At 39.8% G+C, this 25,982-nt stretch overlaps 1 protein-coding gene across 2 annotated transcripts in view; it reads right to left on the reverse strand.

Annotated features, from left to right (window-relative positions):
* The window catches only part of rngtt (RNA guanylyltransferase and 5'-phosphatase), a 179,583-nt gene that overhangs the window by 73,920 nt on the left and 79,681 nt on the right, over window positions 1–25,982 (reverse strand). For both annotated transcript variants that reach the window (XR_012395446.1, NM_212867.1), the window contains 1 exon segment: window positions 10,080–10,244. Coding sequence is in view for 1 of the 2 variants with exons in the window: in NM_212867.1 (NP_998032.1) it covers window positions 10,080–10,244 (165 nt within the window). In the remaining variant the exon portion in view is untranslated.

Genomic DNA, 25,982 nt, shown 5'->3' on the forward strand with positions numbered 1-25,982 from the left:
CATTGCCCAAAACACACTCAAAAGTTCAAAAGTTGATTGACATCCTCCCTTTGTACGTGTGATCAGAGGGGGAAAGCCCCGCCCACTAATGACCATCTCTCCCTCATTAGCATAGGACACTAGTCTTGTTTTTGAATCTGCCACTATGCTGATGCACAGGCATCTGTAGCTCCGCCCTCTTCTGAAAACAGCACAATCTCATTTGCATTTAAAGCGACAGTCACCAAAACACCACAATTAGATCAAAAGCCTAAAAGGGGTCAGTTTCAGAGAGTTAGAAAGCATTATCTGTGTGATGTTTTGAGATGAAACTTGTATATGTTGTAAAAAGGGGCATAATAAGACCTCTTTAAATAGCAGAAAATGCTTGTTTTAGAAGAAAATAAAATAAGATAAAATAAGCAGACATGGCGTCCAGTCTAAAGGGAATTTTAATGACCAATTTACAATAAATAAATAAAGCAAAAAAAGGCATTATATTATAAATATTGATAATAAGTCATTAGTAAGCCTTGTCTGGGTAAACTGTTTTACATAATATAATATTTGAGCAATTGTGCGACCAAAAGAGTCCCTGTCTGAGGATGAGGGCTGATGGGAATGGGTGTGAAAACAGAGATTGTTGGAAAACATATGCTGGATAAGTTGGCGGTTCATTCCGCTGTGGCGACCCCAGATTAATAAGGGGACTAAGCCGAAAAGAGAATGAATGAATAGTTACAATCACGACAGTTTGTTAATAATCATGCATTACGCAGACTTACAAACACTGATAATAATCAGTCTTTCAGTCTGATCAGTGATAAATCTCCTGCATGCCTCCTGTAGACGCTCTTTCAACACTTGTTATGTTCTGATCTGGGATCTGTGCGGTGGATGTGCTGAGAGTCAGAGCTCAAGCTGAAGTGTTTTCCTCAGGAACAGAAGTGAGATGATAACCCAACGAGCAGGCTTCATATCTGATGGAGTGACGGGTGTGTGTGTGTGTGTGTGTGCGACTGAACGCCCAGACAATAGTTGTGTGATTCTGAGCGCAGCAGAGATGGGAATCTGCCTCCACTCCTCTGTCTTCCATTTCCTGTCTGATGGCTGGAGAGTTCACGACAATGACACTCTCTCAGATCCCAACAGCCTGTCATTATGACTTCATCCTGAAACACTGCATCTCCAGATCAGACCACAGACAAGATGAAGTCAACGCACACACACACACACACACACACACACACACACACACGGGGTGAACCATGTCATTTTGAGGAACATTTCTGAGAAGCGCTCCAGCGTGTTCATTTCACAGAAAAATGATGCCACTTATCTACATAGTCATGGAGATCACAGCTCTGATGTCTGACTGGCTGATGTCTGTGATACTGAACTGTGAGGGTCTTTGTGAGAGAGCAGAAAGAGGGTCTTTTTGTGGGACTCTTAACTGAGCAGCACAGGTCAGAAGAGCAAAATCAACCTCTACAGAAACAGCCCTGACACACAGCATATATTTACATATTTAATATTAGGAACAATAAACAATTCATGCCATTAATGGGGAAAGACATGTTCCACCTTGAGGAACAATATAAACAGAACTTCCTTTATAGTTAAACTAAAAATAAACAAATAAATAAATACAGCATAGGCTGAAAAGCTTTGTTTTATATCAGTTTTTGAGTTACATTTTTTTCAGAATGTAATAAATGTTTGAAAATAACAAAAGAACATGCAAAAATTAAATAGATTAAAACTATTTAATTTAATAAAATTTCTTCCTCAATTTCATTTGTTTGTTTGTTAGTCAGATTAGATGCACAACAGAATTTGTACACCATAAAACTGTTTTGATTGTTTCACTAGACATTTCTTAATTATTATATAATATATATTATAGAATTATTAAACTTTTATATAAATTATTATATAAGTTAATTCAATGCAATACTTGGTGTTTTACAAGCAAAAAAAGTACCAAGAAAAAACATGTTCAAGTTTTACATAACGAATTTTGAACTTTTTTTCATGTAATTATTGCTATTATGAATATTATACGATATTAATATTAGAATATTTTATTTATACATCCATTAGATGCTTATATTACACTTATATTTCTGTCATGAAAACTCGGAGAGATTTAGTATGGCAATGAATATGATGTACAGCTGAAGTCAGAATTATTCGCCCCCTGTTAATTTTTTTTCCCCAATTTCTGTTTAACAGAGAGCAGATTTCTCCAACACGTTTCTAATCATAATAGTGTTAATAACTCATCTCTAATAACTGATTTATTTTCTTTTTGTTATGATAACAGTAAATAATAATATATTAGATATTCTTCAAGACACTAGTATTCATCTTAAAGTGACATTTAAAGGCTTCACTAGGGTAATTACTGTAAAGTTGGGGGTAATTAGGCAAGTCATTGTATAACAGTGGTTTGTTCTGTAGGCTATAGAAAAAAATAGCCTAAGGGGGCTAATAATATTGACCTTAAAATGCTTTTTTAGAAAATTAAAAACTGCTTTTATTTTAGCCGAAATAAAACAAATAAGACTTTTTCCAGAAGAAAAAATATTATCATGCTGTGAAAATTTCCTTGCTCTGTTAAACCTCATTTGTGAAATATTTAAAAAAGAAAAAGAAATTCAAAGGGGGGCGAATAATTCTGACTTCAACTGTATATGACAATGCTGATTAGTTTGGTCTTGGCGGAATAGATCTGCTGCGCTGCTGCTGATTATATTTAAATATCAGTGACGAGACTTTCGACTGCCAGTATGCTCACAGACATGCAGTGTGGGGTGGAGGAGGGTCTTTAAAATCAGCGGCGCATATTCCTGACATAAAACAAAACAGAGCTCTTAAAATGCTGAGGAGCAAGCTCATTGGCTGCAACCAATCATCTCCGCCAGCAACTAATCACCTCCGCCATAGAGCTGATGATGCAGGGGCAGATTAGGTGTGACCTATTAGCTTGTGCCCAGAGTTAAACATCTGAATTTTGTCCTTTTACAGATTAAACTAAACTTCTACCGACTAATACGAAGAAATTAAACAGTTTTCTGGAAAGTCTGACAGTATTCAGTCACAGAAATTAAATATTCATATGTGAAGTAAATCTGTGTGGTCATATAAAAAATAACTTAAATGCAATTCATTGTTGTTAGAGCTACAAATGCTAGACTTTCTTGTTGCCTAATGTTTTTAAGGCACAGTATTTAGTTTTGTCCACTAGAGGGCGCATATTCACAACAAACAAAGCTGGAGTTTGATGGTGGTGTGGAAGCATGAGAGTTGTGGTCTTCATTGTCTTACGGGACTCCTGCAGAAATCATGTAATGATGATTAAAGCTGCGTCAATCAGTCGATCCATCAGCGATCGCTCATATGTCAGCTCATAGACAGATCAGCTGATCGACATCACTTTAAAATGCTCATGTATCTGTGTTTACAGTCTGTGTGAACAGCAGTGAAGAGAATCATTCACAATCATTTCTGTTGAGCGCATGGACACAATGGCCAATCAGCAGTGTTCAAATGTTAGCAGGAATTGGATGTTTTTATAATTTCTGTATCGATTAGTACCAAAGTCGATACTTTTGACGAGCCTACACTGCAGTGCATTCAGTGTTGCGTCAATCACTTAAGTTCAATTTAAACAGACATACTTATTCTGGGACTGAAGGCTCCTGGTTTGGTCCTGAATGTTGTCCTTGAGGAGACTTTTTTGGTGGTCTTAAAGGGCCATGAAACCCCCTCGTTTCAGCAGGGTGTTTTCACACCTCTACTTTGGAAAAAGACAGAAAAGTGGGCGTGTCCAGCTCTGTTTAGGGGGGAGTGTCGGAGGAACTAAAGTGGGAGGGTGTGGGAGTGTCTATTTGGGCGCGCGCGAGTTTCAGTCAAAATACACACAGGAGAAAGTGATGGTGTTTCACCTACATGGACATCTGTAGTCGAATTATTTGCCAAATTATTAAATGGTGGACTTTAACTGCAGTTTGGCTTTTTCATTCAGGGAATTCATTCATGCCCCTCGCGACAAACGAGATATTTGATTCGAGGAGCTGCTCTAAGCGTGTATTTTTCATGCAATGTTTGATCCCGCACGGCGAATGAGAGAAAATAAAACTCCGCATTTCCAGGAAACTTAGATGCACACGGCAGGTAGTGTCAGAAAGCCGTGTGTGTTATTCCGGTCACAAAATGCGGTGCTAACATGTTTGCACTCAGTGCAATAGTTAACTTAATTCGATACGAACAAACTGAATAAACAAAGAGCACTGGTCGCTCACTTACCAAATCTGTAGAGACAGGACAATCACCAGCAACTAGAGCTGCGTCTTTATGAAGAGGAGACTACAAGCGAATCCGGATCTCAGCGTTTGCAGATGAGAACAGCTCTCAGGTAAACAATAATCCTCCTTAGACACGTAAGTTATTGTTGTCGAGCGTCGCGTACACTGTTAATCCACACGTGACTCCAGCTGAGCTCTCACAGAGAGAAAATGAAAACAAAACTTCACTGCAGCAAACTATAAAAGCAACACTTCACGCTTGTTTTGCCAACACAACGTGGCGTCTCTGTCGTCTAAACACTGTGACTAATGAATATTAATGAAGTTGCACAATAGAGCGCGCTGATTGGTTTGAACCGAGCCTTACTCATGCATTAATGCATCACACTGTAAGACGTAATAAGACACACTCTGGCACAGACGTCCAGTCTGCACGCTGGAATACACGCTATTATCTCATGACCGTGACGCAGCTTCAAAAATTAGTTTCAAACCGGAAGTACGAATTTGCTTGAAATAACGCAAAAACAACCAATTTACACTTTTTAGTGAAATATAGGTGTCCTAATAGTGTGTTTAGCAGTGTGGGACACATATACCACTGCCAACAGCTCAACACATGTGTTTTGGTGTTTCGTGACCCTTTAAGGGGTCTCATATTGATTTCAGTCTGGACTTCAGCTCTAATTGGCACCTTGCTTTGGCATCAGGAGTCCTTAAGTTTTCATGTGTATTTGCAGATAGCTTTTTTTTTTCCTGAGGTGAAATGCTGCTGAAGTGACTCTCTGAGCAGTTCATGTCCTCACACACCTGAAGCAACCCAACACGCTTGAATAAACTGCACTGCTTGGAGACATGCAGACTTTTCACAAACACAACAAAATAATTAGAAAAACTTACGATCAATACTGTGGACTTATTTTTCCCTATAAATATTGACCAATATGACACCTGGTCCTAAATATGACAACATGCCCTGGTCCAGGGGACAGATATGTGCGTCAAATGAGCTGAATCTTCTCTCCTGGGCAGCGATGGTGGAAATGTTCAATAGTTTCTGATGCCAAAGCAATGCGCCAATTAGAGAAGACCGAAATCAATACAAGAACCCTTAAAGAGAACCACGAAACCAGACTCCGTTCAGGACCAGACCAGGAGCCTTCACTCCCAGAACAAGGGTGTCTACTTCAATTGAACTCAAATGGAAACACACAGCAGTGTAGGCTTGTCAAAAGTATTGACTTTGGTACCAATCAATGCTGAAATTATAAAAACGTCCATTTCCCGCTAACATTTAAACCCTGCTGAGCGCGTCCTTGAACTCTGCTGATTGGTCAATGTGTTCATGTGCTCAACAGAAATGACTGTGATGATGGTCATCAGTTTGCCACTCTTCACTGCTGTTCACCAAGTGTAAACACAGATACACGGACACCGGATCGATTCAAAGTCACGTTGATCAGTGATCCGACATATGAGCGATCGCTGATGGATCGACTGATTGACGCAGCTTTGTTCACCATTACATGGTTTCTGCAGGAGTCCTGTAGGACAATGAAGACCACAACTCCCGTGATTCCACACTCAGTCAAGCCATCATTAAACTCCAGCTTTGTTTGTTGTGAATATGCGCCCTCTAGTGGAAAGAACTACATATTGCGTCTTTAAAGCATTTGAGCACAAGAAATTATAAGATCTGTAGCTTTAACAACAACGACTTGTATTTAGGTTATTGTTTATATGACTACACACTGCTGCTTTACATATAAATATTGAATTTCTGTAACTGAATATTGTTAAGGGGGTTGCACACCAGATGCAATGCATAGTCGGAGTGGGCGCCGCGGACACCGCTGTGCATTCATTCATTCATTTTCTTGTCGGCTTAGTCCCTTTATTAATCCAAGGTCGCCACAGCGGAATGAACCGCCAACTTATCCAGCAAGTTTTTACGCAGCGGATGCCCTTCCAGCCGCAACCCATCTCTGGGAAACACCAGCACCCGGAGGAAACCCACGCGAATGCAGGGAGAACATGCAAACTCCACACAGAAGCGCCAACTGAGCCGAGGTTTGAACCAGCGACCTTTTTGCTGTGAGGCATCAGCACTACCTACTGTGCCACTGCCTTGCCACCGCTGTGCATACCCTTGTAGAAATCTATGTTGAGAATTCTAAAATGCATGCGCTGCATGGTGCAACACGTCGGCAAGCGGCGCATCCGGTGCGACCCCCTTCAGACTTTCCAGAAAATGCTTTAATTTCATTAGCATCGTTGCTCTACGGCAGGGCTATTCAACTAGTTTGTCATGGGGGCCAGTTCATAATAAGCATCCCAAACGAAGGGCCAGAGAGATCCGACTTGCTATATGAGTGATGACACAACAGCATATAAGAGCCCATATGCTGTATATTTTGGCTCCTTAAGACACCCATTTTGGCCTTTTCTACATTAAAATGTTCATATACTGTATATTGAAACAACAGAATATCAGTGCATTGTACAATAGACTTTTGTTTTATTTTTACAAACATTCAAATGTTGTATTTCAGAGCACAACAAAAGCAGTGCATTGCTTCTTCTACATTCAGACACATTCATATGTTTGAACTGCATAACAATTAGGGATGCAACAATTATAGATTTTGGTTGTACGATTATATAGTCTGAAGAATAATCATGGTTTCGCTGTTATCACCTCTACTGTAAATTCAAGCTTTATATTAGGCAAGTAGCTATTTAGATTAACTGTTATTGCCATCTGCATTGATGCATACATGACCATTAATAATTTGTATAACAGATCTTTTGTTTACACTGCACTGAATGGCATGCACAACTCTCACCCTGGGATGTTTTCTACTGCGTGCGCCCAGAAAGACGCAAGCGCGTCGCTCTGCTGGCGCCCGCATATTGTCATATATTCTTACATTAGAAATAACAAACTTGCATGCGGAAAAGACGTGATATGGGAACGGCCGCTGCTATAGTTAATCCAGTGTGCGTGCGTATTAGCCTCGGTGTACTTCAAACTTAAAACTAGCGCACAGGCAACTTGGCATTTTGCAGCGGTTTCGTTTCGTTCCGTGCAGCAGAAATGTGGCTTAGAGAAGACTTTACGATTAATAAACTGTGACGAATTAAAGTTAATAGTGAAATAATAGCTGATATAGGGATAGGGATGCAACGATTAGCTGATTAATAGTGAAATCAGCTAATCGTTGCATCCCTATTAACGATATCAGTGCATTGTACAAATAGCCTTTTCTACAAACATGTTTTTGGTTGCCTGCACCACTCGCTTATGAAGACTCACGCTCTGTGCAGCCTTTAACTGCAGCTCGTGCTGTTATTGAACAGAGGCACGTCACTTCAAAACTATAGCGGCCGTTTGTCGACTGAACTTAATTTTTTTTATGTCTTGGTCACACTGTTTGAAGGGCCGGAACAAAGTGCCTCGGGGGCCGGATTCGGCCCGCGGGCCGCCAATTAAATAGCCCTGCTCTACGGTATTCACACATGCTTGTGATTTGTTTATTATATTTCTAATTTCTATTTACGAACATATAGCCAATCTGAAATGATGAATTCTTACCATATGAAGCAATTTGGCGGAGTTGTATTCATTATCGCTTACAAAAAAATAAACATTGCAGTGTACGTTTGATTATAATATTACAGCCCTACACTGCAGTTTGTAAGCTTGTGACTCTTGAGGTTTACTTCGCTGTTTCGTACACTGGACTGCGGTCTCTGACTAGCTCTGGTCTCCTGTCTAACGGCTCAACACAAACACCAGATGAAGCGTAAACACAACCATTAAGCCTGTGGAATAACACACGCTTTCATCCTTTTCAGCTGCTGCTATTCATTGGCTTCTTTTGTGCTCTCCGAGCTGTGACCTTCAAAGTTTATGATAACTTCTGAAAGAGAGACGCTTTTCACTGAACAATACCTTGCACTTGCACCTCCACAGTGCATTTTTACTGCCCGTATGAACTGAAAGCAGCATCGCAGAAAACAAGAGGCTGCTTATTTAAAATGGCTATTTTTCATCTGTGTATGTGCATCGTGTCTTGTCTGTTGGTAAAGTGTATGTAACATGGTGTTAGGCGAGAAACATTTCAGTTTTAAATCTGACAATAATGTTGTATCATATCATACAAGCATGTAATGTGAAACGGCTATTCACATAAAGCTGACATACGCTGTATAAAAAGGCTCATAACCATTTAAAAAGAAGTCAGATGTTAATGTGACTAAACTTTTTCACTTTTAGGTAAGTCAGGATGATCAGATGTGTTTCTGTTCTGCTTAACAGCAGAATAACAAGAGAGATATTGTTCGGGAAATTGTTATAACTCTTGTTGAAAGTCAAGTTTACACACAATCAGAATATTCTGCCTCTGGAAAAGCTCAGATGATGGTGTCGAGGTTTTGGAGGTTTCTGATTGGCTAACTGACAACGTTTGAGTTAATGTGAGGCACAACTGTAGAATAGTATTGAAGGAAAAGCTCAAACACACTGCTTCCTTGTGTGACAACATGGGAAAATCAACAAGCCAGAATCAACAACAAAGCCAGATTACCATTAGCTGAATCACACTGGTAATAGACTGATGTTTGGAGACATGTCCTGTGCTCTGATGGAGCTAAGATTGAACTGTTTGGCCATAATGAGCAGCGTTACATTTACAGGACAAAGGGGAAATCAACAAGCCTAGAACACCATCCCAACTGTGCAGTATGGGGGCGGCAGCATCATGTTGTGGGGCTGTTTTGCTGCAGGAGGGACTGGTCCACTTCACAGCATAGATGGCATCATGAAGAAAGAACATTATGGAGAAATACTGAAGCAACATCTCAACACATCAGCCAGGACATTAAAACTTGACCACAAATGGCTCCAAACAGACCATGACCCAAAGCATACTGCCAAACTAGTTCTTTAAGGACAACAGAATGAATGTTTTGCAGTGGCCATCACAAAGCCCTGATCTCAATCCTATATAAAATGTGTGGGCAGAGTTGAAAAAGCTTGTGCTACTTTGTCTATGTATGCATGTTTACGTCTTGTCTCTTTAAATAAAGTATGTAACAAGTTGTAATCTGTTCAAATTTTCAGATCTAATCTGACATTTAAGTATCGTATCATATAATATTGTATTATTGTGACTAGCCGCACCACATTTACATGCTTGAGCGATACGAAATGCTTCAACCGACCTATAGTCAAACCTAGATCCGATTTTCTTGTCCGTGTAGATGCATTTTGTCTTGCCTGCAAGAACATTTTCAGATCTAAGTTTGACAATAAAACATTGTATCGTATTAATGTGAATAGCGTAAATCTTAACATGCTTGTCGGATATCATACAACCTTATCGTTTTAATTTTTTTGCCTGTGTATATGCATTACGTCTTGTCTGTTTGTAAAGTGTATGTAACAAGCTGTCATGTAGGAAACATTTCAGATCGTATCCTATCCTATCGTATCATACAAGCATTTAATGTGCTACGGCTATTCACAATAATAGGATACAATACAACCTTATTGTCAGACTTAGATCTGATTTTTGGGGTCTATGCATGTCTTATCTGCTTATATAAAGTATATAACAAGCTGTTAAACTTTCAGACCTAAGACCACAAAGTATTATATTGTATATATTGTACCATATTAATTTGAATGAATACCACATTGCATGCTTTAACTCAATGCATCTAGCCCTGCATTGACTTGTCCCATCATACCAGCACACAAAGCCACAGCAGCTAATGGAGGCATACCTTGCGCGCAGCGTGGATGTCGAAGAAAGGCTTATTCCTGACACTGAAGGGCTCCTTGGCTTTGTCGATCTGGCCCAGCTTCATTTTCTCAAAGCGTGGGGAGATGATCTCCTTCTCGATACACAGCAGACGTCTGTTGAAGTCACACTGACCCACCGGTTGACCCTGGAGAGCAAACCACACACACACACTCAGCATCACTAGATGCACACTTAAAATAGATCAAATAAATAGGATGATTCATCCCGGCTGTCTCCTCCAGTTGTTGGGATGATCCTGATTTTCAGTGGCTAACTCGGACTGCTAATTTCTACAAATACAAATAAAAGTGACGATTATGATAGCAACAGCTGGTTCTTAGTTAAATAAATCAGTTTTTAAATTAGTTTTTTTATTTAAACCAAATGACGATAAGGACTAAAATGATGATGATTATTTGCTCCAATGCATTTGCTTTTCATTTGCGTTTAAAAATAGAAACTTTACAAATATCGAATCATAATCTGAACGACAACACAACATGCATGAGCAGATTTAATGTCCAGTTCTGTTCTGTTCGGTTAATTCATTCATGCTTTAGGAACTCTGATTACCACACGCGTCACATTAACACAGTCCCACACGTAATCATGCAAAAAACAGAGAAATAAGGCGTAATAAGACTTAATTAATAATAAACGAGAAAAGGGATGCACAAACTTCCAATTCCATTCATTCAAATCCATTTAGATTCCAGCATATTCCAGAATTTAAACTCCATGGGCTGACTTCAGCTTCATGAAATGATGCTTTATAAGACATTCGTGCACAGACAGAAGACAGATTCACTCTGTCCCAGCAGGTGGCTTTGAGCAACAGCAGCAATATAGCGTTTACTTGGCAAGCGCAGGGTTTATAAAAAGTAATGTGCATTATGCGGGATAAGATGAAATGAAAAAAATCATCTCAACTTCTTTCCTACAGTCAGTTTCCCACAGCGACACATATCAGTAGACCTGTGTTATCCACATTGCCTTGGATTTTCCATCAAATGTCAGTCTTTCTGTATGAACACTCTCGAAATTCCTCTACTTCTCTTCTAAAGTTCTCTATTATTCTCCAGTTTTACTGTAGAGCTCGCTGCTCATTATTTCAGTCAAGCTTTCCTACTTCAAAAATTGTTGATTGTGTTTCTAAATTAAAGAACCTGGGTGTTATTTTCGATTGTGATCTTAATTTTAAATCTCATATTAATCAAGTTACAAAAACATGTTTTTATCATTTACGAAATGTTGCCAAAATTCGTTCTTTCCTATCTTTTGATGATGCCAAGAAATTAATTCATGCTTTTATTTTCTCTCGGCTTGATTATTGCAATGCTATCTATACTGGTCTACCTAAGGGTTCTACAATGAAGTTGCAATTGATACAAAATGCAGCAGCCAGAGTTTTAATGAAATTAAAGAAACGAGAACACATTACACCAGTATTAATAGAATTACACTGGTTGCCTGTGCACCAAAGGATAGATTTTAAGATTCTTTTATTAGTTTTTAAAGCACTACACAATATGACACCTTCCTACATTTCCGACTGTTTAACAAAATATAATCCAAACCGTTTACTACGCTCTTCTAGTGCTGGACTTTTTTTATCCTGTAAATCTGATGCGATCTGGCGGCACTTCTTTTAGCCATTATGCTCCAAAAAATTAGGACTGTCTCCCCCTTGAAGTGAAAGAATCACCAAGTATTCATGTTTTTAAAAAGCGTGTTAAGACACATCTTTTTAAAATGGCGTATGATTAAACAAGTTTGTTAGGTGTACGCATTTTATCTATTTTGTTGTAGGTTTATGTATGTAATGTATGGTGTGTGCCTGCATATGTAAGGACTGTTGTGTGTGTGATCATGTGAATATATACTTACATTTTGTGTACATGAATGTTTTTATTTCAGTATATGTGATAAGTTTTTGTGGTCTATTTTAATGCTTTTGTTGTTGTTTGTGAGGCACTTTGAGTTGCATGTATGTTGGAAAAGTGCTAAACAAATAAAGTTTATTATTATTATTATTATATTATTATTCTATGCTGCACCTTTGGATATGTGACACTGGATCATGAGTGTTAATTTTTGGAAATTGAGATTTATGCGTCATCAAGAAAGCTGAATAATAAGCTTCTATTGCTGAATGGTTTGTTAAGATAGAAGGACATCTCAGATTGAAGACATTTTATGTGCAAATATGTTCTGCAATGCATGTTACTGATCCAAAATGTGGTTCTGATAATGGGAGTTCGAGTGTCGGCTGGGTCAGTTGGCGTTTCTGTGTGGAGTTTGCATATTCTCCCCATGTTGGCGTGACTTTCCTCCGGATGTGCTATAGGGGATTTGGATGAACTAAATTGGCCGTAGTGTATGGATGTTTCCCAGGTTAAGTTGGGTTGCAGCTGGAGGAGCATGCGCTGTGTAAAACATATGCTGGATAAGTTGGCGGTCCATTCTGCAGTGGTGACCCCTGATAATCAGGGATCAAGCAGAAGGAAAATTAATGAATTTACTAAAAGTCTTCATGGAATATTATCTTTATTCGAATGATTCCATAAAAGACATATGAATCATATTTACCTATACTAGGGTTGTCAAAGGTGTCCTGTTTGAAATCAATCAGTACTGAAGTTTTAAAAACGTCCATTATCTGCTAACATTTGAGCGCTGTTGAGCAAGTATATATTAAAGGGCACATAGTTTACCCCTTTTTTAAGATTTAATATGAATATTCTGGTTGTTCTGAGTGTGCTAGGTTCAGTTCAACACACAGTTCAGATTTTGTTATCATAATGTGTTAAGCAGTGTGATGTTAGGGGTGTGTACACTGGTCGTTGTTTTAAGGGTGTGTTACTTCACATGAAAATTAGTTTCGACTTCCTGCCCAACTTAACAAGGAGCTCCCCCGCTCTGTGTTTGGCAACAGACAGACAGACAGAGAGAAGCAGCATGAGTGAGAGGACCAGCATTCAGCCGTACATGTACGCCTCGGACACAGACCAAGCAGAGACGACTGTTGAGGAATCGATATTTCTAATGGGCCAGAATGAGTCAGAGTGGTAGTTACACAATCATGTGTGTCGTTGTATAGTTTTGCAGCCGCTATGTAACGATGTATGCGTCATCCGTATAGGGATGCAATAATTAACCGGTTTCGATATTAACCGCGATTTAATTCGTCACGGTTAATAAATTGTAAAGGCTTCTCAACAAAATGTTTCTGCACTTAACAAAACTGCGCCAACTAAACAAAGTTATGCCAAAGTTAAAGTTCCAAGCTTGTACACCGAGACTAATAACCACGCACACTGGATTAACTTTAACTGAGGCCATAACTAAGGCAAGTTCGTTATTTCCAATTGAGGTACGCGCACGCGAGGCAACGCGCTCACACTTTTCAGCCACACCTAAGTGAGATGACAGGGAGCTTCTGTGACCGCGGGAAATGCAAACAACTGAAGATTAAGGAAGACACAATGCCTTAAAAGTCACGTCTCGTCTTTAGTTTCAGGCTCAGGCGTGCTTTGCACAAACACTACAAGCGAACCTTGCCTGAGCTCAAGTTAACCGCGCTCCAGCACACCTCTTCCAACCGGGCCAGGGCCAGCCACCTGAACAGTGCCTGAGCCTGATTCAGAGCACTCACACTTGTTAAACGATTCGGGAAACAGGCCTGGGCAAGGTTCGGATAACATAGTGTGAGTACGCCCTAAGTTAAAATACGAGAATGGTACAAAAAAAAAGCCAATTCAGAATCTGACTGTAAAATCTCTGCATCAGGTTGCCCTCTAAAACAACATACTCAAAAATACAGCGATACGTATTTATCATTGACAACTATTCTGTATGCAAGAGACAACAAAAAGGCAAATGTTGGAGAACGGTGCATTCAAGGACAACTCTGAGGCCTTCAACACCCTCTGTCATGGGCATCTGCTGACCAATGAAAACTCGTAATTATTAGTAAACACGATTTTATTCCCAAAATGGCCTGCCACTCTCCAAACCCCATCATCAGATTGTTTTTGTCCATCAGACTCAAAATGTTAAAACCTCCACCGGTCTTTGGGTTTACAAAACCCCTTTTCTTTAAAGGGGAAAGTGGATGCGTGTGGATGTGTAAGCGTGATGAGAGAAGGTGTTGAAGGAACAGACACGGTTAGTGTGTGTGTGTGTGTGTGTGTATCCGCGCGGCTCTGGAAATAATCCACCATGCTCTCTCTCCATCACGACTGCAACAGCGTCTCCATGGAAACCGCTCGATCCAATGGGACGCCGGTCCACGTCACTACAACAACATCAAAGCTTCACCTCGTTACCCAAAGCCCTCAAAAAGACTGTGACATGCTTCCCGAAACGGATTGGAAGCAATCTGCAGAAGACAGATCTCCAGTGAAATCACACAGCAGACGAGTTGCACACGATTCACTGCAGTTCTGTTTCCCCGCTGAAGGGGCCTGGTTCCTGAACAGACTCGTCCTCGGGGAGCATGTCTTACACACCGTCAACGCTTGTACCTCTTAGGAAGCTCCTCTTGGGCCACTTTAGTAAATGGAACGAGCGCCTTAAATAAAAATCTGTCATCATTTACTCCACATGTTCAAACCGGTTTCTTTTGTTTTGTTGAAGGCAAAGGAAGAATACAGTAACCACTGATATGCATAGTACAACACTAAATCAGGTTTGGACAGTATGGACAACACAAATAAAAAAGAAAGTAAAGATTTCCAAATTTACGCTGACTTGTGTTTCATTTCAGACGATACGAACACAAAATATTTGATGTTTAGTCAGGTCAACTTTATTTCATTTGTAAACATATGGAATGGAATCGCTGTCGTAAATATTTCGTGCGTAAATAAAATTCATGCATCTGTAATTATAAAAACGTAAAGGAAAATGTGAATTATAATTTTCCGAGGCTACAGTTCCAAAATCTGTGATTAGAACAGACACAGATACAACACTTTCTTTAGCTGTCTGTATACGACTTCTACATATACGATGGGTGTACTTTACAAACACGAAATACAGTTTCTCCACGGACACGAAGAGCTGATTGCGAGTCTGATTCTGTAAAATGTCAGAGAAACACAGCGAAAATAGACCTTATTATGTTTCAACCTTTATTACAGCTCAAGATGGACATTTCCCAAATAGGGAATAACTAAAATCGTGCATGAGACGGTGTGTGGGAGTCCGAGTACCATTAAGCGCACCGCTTTGATCGATGACTCTCTCTTGTTTATTAATGCCAGTGACGGCGGTGACGTAATTTTGACAGTGGAGTGTCGCTGTTTGATTCGTCCTCATAATCAGATCTTCGTGTCCGTGGTGAAACTGTATTTCGTGTTTGTAAAGTACACCCGTCATAAATGTAGAAGTCGTATACGAACAGACAAAGAAGATGTCGCATCTGTGTCTGTTCTAATCGCAGGTTTTGGAACTGTACCCTCGTAAAATTACGAGTACGTTTTCCATTACGGTTTTATAATTACAGATGCGTGAATTTTATTTACGCACGAAATATTTATGACAGTGATTTTATTCCATATAAATATGCATCTTTTCCTGTCAATCAGACCTGCAACACATTTTTAAAAAGGTTGAAACTATTTAGGACTAATGATGAGGTGATTGTAAATATGGTTTGGTACAAAAGCAGCATCAAAGAAAGGTCTAGTCCTTTAGGAGCAAAGATGAGCCGAGGATCGCCAGTTTGCCAAGAAGATGATTGAAATGTTTAAAAACGATGTTCCTCAGAGAAAGAGATTAAGACATTTGGATATTTCACCTTCAACAGTGCAGAACATCATTACAAGGTTGAAGGAATCTGGAGGAGTTTCAGTGCGTAAAGGACAAGGGCGCAAGCCTAAGCTGAACAACCGTGACCTCCGTCCCCTCAGGTGGCGCTGCATCAAGAATCCTCATTCATCTATAAGCCAGATCACCACATGGGCTGAGGACTACTGTGGTAAACTTTTGCCAAGTACCACAATAGAGAGTTACATCCACGAATGCCAGTGGAAACTGTAGTGTGCCAAAATGAAGCCCTATGTTAACAGTGTCTAGAAACGCCGTCAACTTTTCAGGGCTCGGAGGCATCTGGGATCGACCATCACACAGCAGAAACATGTACTGTGGTCAGATAAATCATTATTTCCAGCGCAATCTCACAGCAATTCGTAACTTTTTGATTTAGTAGCTAATTCGTATAAATTCGTACGATCTAATTCATACAATTTAGTACGATTTGCTCATCACTCAATGATGGTTGGGTTTAGGGGGGTAGTCGGGTGCCACGCCACCTCTTTAAAATCGTACATTTTCGTAAGACTGAACTTGCACTAATTGGTATGAATGATCCACTAAACTGACGAAACGTAAAATGCTTACGTTTTCCTGTAAAATCAGGCTGGTATTTCAGGTATTTTTTGGGAGAAATAGATGCCGTGTGCTCCGGACCAAAGAAGTAAAGGATCATCCAGACTGTTACCGGCAACAAGTCCATAAGGCAGGGTCTGTAATGGTATAGGGTTGTGTCGGTGCCCTTGGCAAAGGTAACTTAAATTTCTGTGATGCACTATTAATGCTGAAAAGCACACAGAGATTTTGCAGCACAATATTCTGGCTTCTTCTCCAGGGACGCCCATGCATATTTCAACAAGACAATGCAAAACCACAATCTGCACACATTACTGTCCTGGCTGTGGAGGAAGAGGATACAGGCACTAGACTGGCCTGTCTACAGTCCCGACCTGTCTCCAGTAGAGAATTGCGAAATGCGAAATCAAAGACCCCGTACTATTACCCACCTTAAGACTTGTTTGCAGGAAGAATGTGACAAAATTACACCTTTAACACTTGGTATCTTCAGTCCCTAAACGCATTTTTAAGTGTTGTGAAAAGGAACGGCAACATCACGAAATGGTAAATGTTTACTGATCCAACTCTTTTAAATGTGTTGCAAGAACCAAAATAGTAATATGTGTTTATTTTGAAAACAACAACAACAATAAAACATATTATATAACGCAGAACAATTGAGATAATGTTTGTTGTATTGTCTGTCGAGAAGTCTAAATAAATGTAGAAATCACTCCTTTCTTTTTTATTTGCAAAAAAATAAATAAAAAATAAAAACCACAATTTCTAAAATGAAGCCGACGTCATCTGTGGTGCTACTATAGAGCATTGCATTATCGCTGCTGTATTTGACTATATGTCATACAGCTCAGCACACTCTTACATCAGACATTTTGAGAGTAGGTTAAATTTGCATTTGTGGTTTCAACAACCAGACGCATTTAGACCTGTCCAATTTCATCTGAAGTGCATCTCAAACCACCTCCTCAAATGGTTCAAGCAATAGGGCTTATATCCGTCTCAAATGCATTTCGGGGGCATTTACACCCAGCCTTTTAAATAGCAGTTCGCTGTCAATATGTGCCAATCGGATGCAGTCAGACCTGTGATTTCCAGCCGGGATTAAGGTCCGGTAAATTATGAGCATATCTCAAGTACACAGAGGTTTGGCTTTCATTTTCAAATAACATACGGGTCCAGGTATGGGCTGTGCAGCAGATTTACAGGCCTCTTTAGGTTTGGTTCTGAATCTTTTGACTCGTGAAGACCTCTAGTAAACAGCCCCTTAATGATCATTTCCTTTTTTTGTGAATGATAGCTTATTAAATGTGCATTTGATGCTCAAGTGCCTGTAATTCTGCAGATGATGGGTTTCTGTGCTTGTTTTAGGAGACTCTGCTGGATCTGAGTCTGGGATCTGCTTTTATTTCATCACAGCAGCAGGAAACACTCGCTGGAACAGTTCATTTCCTTCTGTGTTTTTGCTCATTGGGCTGGATCTCACGCACACACCTGCTGATCCTCCGTGGACTCGGCTGGTGACCTGTTTGCTCTGTAGTTTGTACTGTAGTGTTATTCCGTCTGTCTGCTTCTCTTGCTTGTTTCAGATGTTTTTCTGTGCTGTAAAAGGTCATGAGCAGTGTTCCTGCGCACTATATAAAGCACATGTATTTCTTCTTTTTGTTGTTGTTGGTGTTAGTAGTAACACCTAGAATACATGAGTGCCTGCCTACTTTTGCACCAGAGCCGCTTCAGGAAGTGTTTTTGCCCACTTTTTGGAATATTGCACTATTGAGAAGCCAATAACAGAGGAACCAGAACAGCAGAACTACAAAATCCCTTCTCAACAGCGAGCTAAATCAATGTTTAAGATGAAATGCCTTTCTTTTCATGCACTTTAATCATTTCTCACTGAATAAATTCATTTATTTGTTCATTCGGTTCATTAATTAATTTAGACAATGTTTTGAATGTGTGTTTTCCCCACTATACATGCTTTTTGTCTTGTTTCTAGTCCAAATATCTACAAATTCTAAAATCAAGAATCATTTTACACAAGCAAAACAAAACATTGTTGTTTTCAGAAATAATGAGACATGTCCCCACCAATATCCATTCATTCATTTTCTTAATTCACTTCACTTAATTCACTTTCACTTTATTAATCCGGGGTCACCACAGCGGAATGAACCGCCAAGCAAGTTTTTACACAGCGGATGCCCTTTTAGCCGCAACCCATCTCTGGGAAACATCCACACACACACTCACACACACACTCATACACTACAGACAATTTAGCCTACCCAATTCACCTGTACCGCATGTCTTTGGACTGTGGGGGAAACCGGAGCACCCGGAGGAAACCCACGCGAAGGCAGGGAGAACATGCAAACTCCACCCAGAAGAGGGTGGAGCTACAAATGCCAGTGTGTCAGCATAGTGGCAGATTCAAAAACAAGACTTGCATCCTATGCTAATGAGGGGGAGATGAGTGGTGGGGTGGAGCGGGGCGGGGCAGTGCAGGTCTGATTATAAACACAATTAATAAACAAATATTATAAATACAATTAATACATTTTTACCATTAGCAGCTGGTTATTTTCACAGAAACCCCTTATAAGTGTTTTTTTTTTTGCCTAATAACTATATTAAATATAATAATATTATGATATTTTACTTCTAATATACTTAGAAAAATAATTCTGTTTAAGCAGTCCTCTTTCCTAAAAATCCCTGGATTTGGAGAATAACGTGAGAATAATGCAAAGCAGGTGAGTGTTTGGGAAGAGAGGAGAGCAGAAGAAGATAGAAATTACCAGCAGACATCGCCCAAAAACCAGCCACTATAACTTTTTACATCTTATTTGCAATTTTCCAATTTCCCAGTTCCCTATCGCAGGAGCAGACTCACCGGCAGCCTGACTCTCTGCAGGCGACTCTACAGCGCAAATTGAGGAATAAACGCTCATCAGTATTTACCAGACTCCCCAGACTTACACATTCCATATCAAAAAGTAATGAAAGCTTCTATAAATCCAGGGCCGGAAAAAAATAATGGAAACATTACATGAAAAAAAGGGAATTTAAAATAAAACTTCAGAAGCAAATCACATTAGATAAGCAGAAAGCTGCAAGGCAAGTGCTACTTTCCCTCTGTCTCAAACTACAGTTACTACACAACCTGCTCACACACACAAATGCCGCACTGCAGTGTTTGTTTTCATGCTCCATTTAAGAACACATTTTAACACCCGAATCATCGTCATCACAAGCTCTTCTTTATAAAAAATAACAGCTGTAGCACTGACTTCATTTGTGATGTTAGTAAGACAATAATTGCATTCATACAGATGAGAAAAGAGACTGGAGTTTGCTCTGCAGGACGACACAGAAGCAGAAAAGAGATGCAGTGCATTTTAAATGCAGACTGGATGTTTTTGTCAATGACACTTTATAAATGTTGATGTTAAAATATTACCCAGACCCCTGGAAACCTGTGTTTTACTGTCCTGGGGGGAATTTCCAATTAATAAATAATAATAATAAATATAAATAATTAATTATAAGCCACTACATAATGGCCAGAAGTTCACAGAAGTGAACTTATTTGATCATCTACTAAAAAGGCCACAACTTAGGGCTCATTAACACCGAACGTGTCTATGCTATGAAAAATGCAAGACACAACAGTTTGGAATAAAAAAAATAATAATAAAAAAGCACAGCATAAAGCACAAGAGTATCTAGACACAAACACTGAATGCCTTTAAACAGACGCTTGCATCAAAACCCTGCCTCTAAGGCCCCGTTTACACTAGTGCGTTTTAGTTTGAAAACGCATAAGTTCTGCTACGGTTACGCCATCCGTCCACACTACGCCGGAGTTCTCGAGCGCCGAAAACGGAGCGTTTCGAAAACGCTGGAGAGGCCGTTTTCATTCTGAAACGCTGCTGCTCCGTCTCAGTGTGAATGATGGAAAACGGAGACATCTGAAAACAGAAGCGGGGCTGCAGACATTCGCCTCTCTGATTGGGGCTTTTCCTTAATATTAAGTAGCCTAACACGCACAGTTCAGTCCTGCATCTTCTCCGTGTAAGTTCAGACTTCGCAAGTTTGACTAAGGCTGCAGTCTCTTCTTCTCAGTTTGATATGGAAAACAGACTATACCGAGGACACGGGTAAATCTTCACAGGGAACAGTGTACTTTATAACTTCATTCACACCACCCTGGCTTCGTTGTTTCACTTTCTCAACAATAAAATGTAAACATGATATAAGGAACTGCCTATTTTCATTTTAATATTAACAACTAAACAGACAGCAGAAATGTTGAGGCGCCGTGCTGCATATATGAGCGTCATCTTCACTGTGTGGATATTTATAACAAAACAGAACCAATAACAACTGTCTCCTTTCAATTTCAGTGAAAATACGAAACACACCCTCTCTTTTGCTGAATATCAGTTTTAATAATCGATAATGGCCATTATAAAAGTATAACATACAATAAGTTTATACATTATAGGAAATAAAGGCAAGCGATCAGTCAAAATACAGAATGTAAGTGCTTACATTAATCATTAACTTATCTTTGCGCTCAGCAAAAACACGTTACCTGAGAACAAATAATAGGACCAAAGTCAGGGAATATGTCGTTAGATAAAGACAACAAGATGAATGAAATATCCCGTTTAATAAATATAGTGAGATTAGATCCAGCAGGAGATGCTTGATGAGAAGTCCGACTAGCAGAGCGCTCATCTGGGTAGATGGGCTGCAGTGCTTGCCAAAGAGTGTGTGTGTGGTCACGTGATGTGCGTTTTCAGCGTTTTGGTGTGGACGGAGAGCTGTTGAGAAACGCTGGGTAAAACGCGAGTGTGGACGCGGATCGTTTTCATTCTAAAACGCCGTTTTAAAACTGAAACGCACTAGTGTAAACAGGGCCTAAGCCTTTTCATTGGTGCACTGCTATGGAACTGACAGTGATGAGCGCCACTGCATGTGGAAGTTGGAGATTTTTAATGACACAGCGTCAAACAAATTCGACACTCATGTGCTCAGTGCTTCACAAGAAGCTAACAGAAGCATAAATCACACATGTCCGTCAAGCATGTGTTTGCTTTGGAAAACAATAGAAAAGGAGTGCACTGGAAAGGAGAAACACGTTCTGTGTGAACGACCCCTTAAAGGTCCCCTGAGGTGCTCTGAAACGTGCATTGTTAATTATATGTTTGATGCAATCTCATAAACATGAAGAGAGGGTGGAACAGAGTAGCTCCTCCCCTTTAAAAAATCAGCCAATGGCATTTTGTTTTGTCAGTGACAAATTAGACGCTTTACATCATTAAATTAGCTTTATATCTTCTAAATGTGAATTGTCACTGTATTAGAGCACGCTAACTTATAGATATCCTGAAAACTGACAAAACTGATATCTAAAAAATCTGAACATTTGAAATGAAAGCTGAACAAATGGGCTGTAATTAGAATTGCACCAATTAGACCTGCCAAAACCAGAATCTGACCTGCCAGCCCGTATGAGTGTCTTGCGGCACAGGAGATGATGTCATAGAGACGCTCGAGTTCATACCAATGACTATTGAACACAAGACGCGTCAACCGTATACTGTTGAATGGGGAAAAGTGTAAAGGCTAATATGACCACTCTAGCACAAGAAACCCCGCCTTCTAGTAAACGAGCCAATCGTCGATAGCTACAGACTATTTTGAGGAATGTAAACAAGAACAATGGTCCTAACATATATCCTGTTTAACACTGTTGATTAATTAAGAGTTCAAATAGGTCCATATATTAATAAATAATGTTATGACAGCTGTTTCAACTTAAAAACAAGCAGGAAATGTTCATGGGCCAATGATATCACCACACTCAAATGGTCTATAGACTGATGATTCTCTAGGGGAGGGGACCGGGCCAGACGTGTGTTTTTACGACAGTTTCTGCAGCTTCGTTGTTATGAACGCTCTGTGGCCGCTAAATGCAATTGAAACTCAAATCTCTGCCTCACAGACAAGAGAAATATATCTATATAAAGCGGGAAATCTCTACTTTTTAACAAGCAAACTATACTCCTCTGGTGTTAAAGGGTCACGAAACACTAAAACACATGTGTTGAGCTGTTGACAGTGGTATATGTGTCCCACACTGCTAAAAACACTATTAGGACACCTATATTTCACTAAATAGTGTAAATTGGTTGTTTTTGCGTTATTTCAAGCAAATTCGTACTTCCGGTTTGAAACGAATTTTTGAAGCTGCGTCACGGTCATGACATAATAGCGTGTATTCCAGCGTGCAGACTGGACGTCTGTGCCAGAGTGAGTCTTATTACGTCTTACAGTGTGCTGCATTAATGCATGAGTAAAGCTTGGTTCAAACCAATCAGCACGCTCTATTGTACAACTTCATTAATATTCATTACTGTCACAGTGTTTAGACAACAGAGACGCCACGTTGTGTTGGCAAAACAAGCGTGAAGTGTTGCTTTTATAGTTTGCTGCAGTGAAGTTTTGTTTTCATTTTCTCTCTGTGAGAGCGCAGCTGGAGTCACGTGTGGATTAACAGTGTACGCGACGCTCGACAACAATAACTTACGTGTCTAAGGAGGATTATTGTTTACCTGAGAGCTGTTCTCATCTGCAAACGCTGAGATCCGGATTCGCTTGTAGTCTTCTCTTAATAAAGACGCAGCTCTAGCTGCTGGTGATTGTCCTGTGTCTACAGATTTGGTAAGTGAGCGACCAGTGCTCTTTGTTTATTCAGTTCGTAATTTATTCGTTTCAAACAAACTATTGCACCGAGTGCAATAGTTAGCACTAACAGTTACAACCAAACTATAACCTCGTGTTGGATTTTGTGACCGGAATAACACACGCAGCTTTCTGACGCTACCCGCCGTGTGTATCCAAGTTTCCAGGAAATGCTGAGTTTTTTTTTCTCTCATTCGCCGTGCGGTATCAAACATTGCATGAAAAATACACGCTCAGAGCAGCGCCTCGAATCAAATATCTCGTTTGTCGGGAGGGACATTAATGAATTCCCTGAATGAAAAAGCCAAACTGCAGTTAAAGTCCACCATTTAATAATTTGGCAAATAATTCGACTACAGATGTCCATGTAAACACAGTCACATTGTCCGCTGTGTGTGTGTGTGTGTATGTGTGTGTGTGTGTGTGTGTGTTTTGACTCTGAAATTCAGCGCGCCCAAATAGACACTCCCATACCAAGCCGCTTTTCTTCCTCCGACACTCCCCCCTAAACAGAGCTGGACACGCCCACTTTTCTGACTTTTTCAAAAGTAGAGGTGTGAAAACACACTGCTGAAACGAGGGGGATTCAATGCCCTTTAAAGGGTTTTTACTTTTGATAGCCATAGCTGTCCATTCAAACGATCGATGAAGGATTCGTTTGTTTGGATTTAAAGAGTTGATTCCTTTGAAGCCCCCTTCAAATTAATCTTCAATTCACATTGAGCTAATTTGATACAAATATTATCGCGATAACGATGCTTCTGCGATATATTGTGCAGCCCTAAATTGGAGTAGCAGTAAATTGTAAAGTTTAGGGTTAAGGTTAAGGTTAGCGTAAGCTGATATATGCCTGCAAATTACATATAGTCAGATGAATGTCCGTTGGAGAAGCAGCAGATATTAAGCAGACTTTCTTTAACAGAATCAGTCGGCATGTAGTGGCAAAGAAACTTATTGTCAACAAAGAGACAAAGTGATACCAGTTCAACTGGTAGAAAGACCGAGCTTCAACATCATATTCTGCTCTTTCATCCAATTAACATGACATTCTGCTGCCCTTTAGAGCGCTGAATTTGTTTTGAACAGATATCTTTGTTAGATTGAAAGGACTTGGAACTGAAACGGCCATGTTACGCTGGTTCTGGCAGCTTGGAGAGAACGACAGAGGCTCTGACTCACTGTGATTTGGTCTGTTCGGCGTCTGGCCAGAGCTCGGCAGTGCCATATTGAACATTTGCTTCAATCCAAGCGAGCCGGCAAGAGAAAACATTTTATTTCCACAACAGGGAGAAATAACAGTTGAAGCTAACATTTCTGAAAGAAAACAGAGGTGGTGCTGGGAGAATTACGGTGTTCAGTGGAGAGGTGGGTGTTTACTGCTCTCTATGATGTTCTGTTCTGTGATTATGAGGGCCATCTTCAGTGTCTAAGTCTCAGGTTTTTATTTTTTATTTTATTCATTTGCACATAACAAACTGAGCAAATAAAAATACAGCATTATAAGAAGCCTCAAAGGAACAGCATTACTATATTACAAACTGTGTTTTTATCTATTGTGTCCTTGCTGAATGAATCAAAGAGATGCATAAAGATAAATCTTACATTCCCCCCAAATATTCAATTGCTGAACCACATTTAATTCACAGAACTGGCCTTTGTCCATGTTAATACTTCAAAAGATTAAAGGTGCAGTAGGTGACTGTGTTCAGAAACAGGTGCTGGTTGAAAGTCTCTTCACATTCTAGTAGTACTGATTAAAGTAAACGATTTAAAGGCCCGTGCACACTGAGACGTTTTCTGCTTGCGTTTTCAGTCAACGTTTAATGCCTCGTGACTATATAAAGGGCTGCAATGTGATTGTGCACACTAATGCCAGCAGACTGAGGAACAGCTTTTCCCCCCAGAGCTGTCTCCCTCCTGAACTCTACCCCACACTGACTCTTTTGCCCCCCCAATACACCCCCCACTCTCCTCTAACCTAAACTCCTCGCAATCACTGCACTGTTTAACATTTGCACATTTAAAAATTTGCACATTCACTGCACCACATTGAACTGTTTAATTATTGAACTGTACATACCCACTGCATATGGACATTTGTAATTATGTAGACACCCACTATAAATATACACTTGTAATCATGCTTATTTATCTGCATACTACTGATTATTAACAGCAACCTGTACATATATTCATATATTGTTACATATACACTTGTAATCATGCTTATTTATCTGCACACTACTGATTATTAATAGCAACCTGTACATATATTCATATATTGTAAATCTGCTCATAGCTTATCCAACCTGTAAATAATGTTCATAGTACATCCATCTGTAAATATCACCATAGTTTTCTATAACTGCACTTTATAACTCATTCCTGTATCCTGCACTTGCTGCTATTGCACTGCTGGTTAGACCTAAACTGCATTTCGTTGCATTGTACTTGTACATGTGTAATGAAAATAAAGTTGAATCTAATCTAATGCGCAAAAGCAGCATTTCAAAAAACGCCTCATTCTCATTTTTTTTTTTTATATGATGCGCTGCGTTAAAACCTTCTCCACCAATCAAATCGGCACTTTTGTTCACGTGCACGGAGCTGCTGGAGTTACAGTAAACAGCACTTGGAGGCGCTCAAGCGCAAAGCTGTCAATGCGAGCGCACATTGAAGAAGATGCCCAGAGGCGATATGAACGCGGAGCTGCTTATTGCTCTGGTGAACAATAATC

The sequence above is a fragment of the Danio rerio genome, chromosome 20 (assembly GCF_049306965.1).
Source record: "Danio rerio strain Tuebingen ecotype United States chromosome 20, GRCz12tu, whole genome shotgun sequence".
Lineage (NCBI taxonomy): Eukaryota > Metazoa > Chordata > Actinopteri > Cypriniformes > Danionidae > Danio > Danio rerio.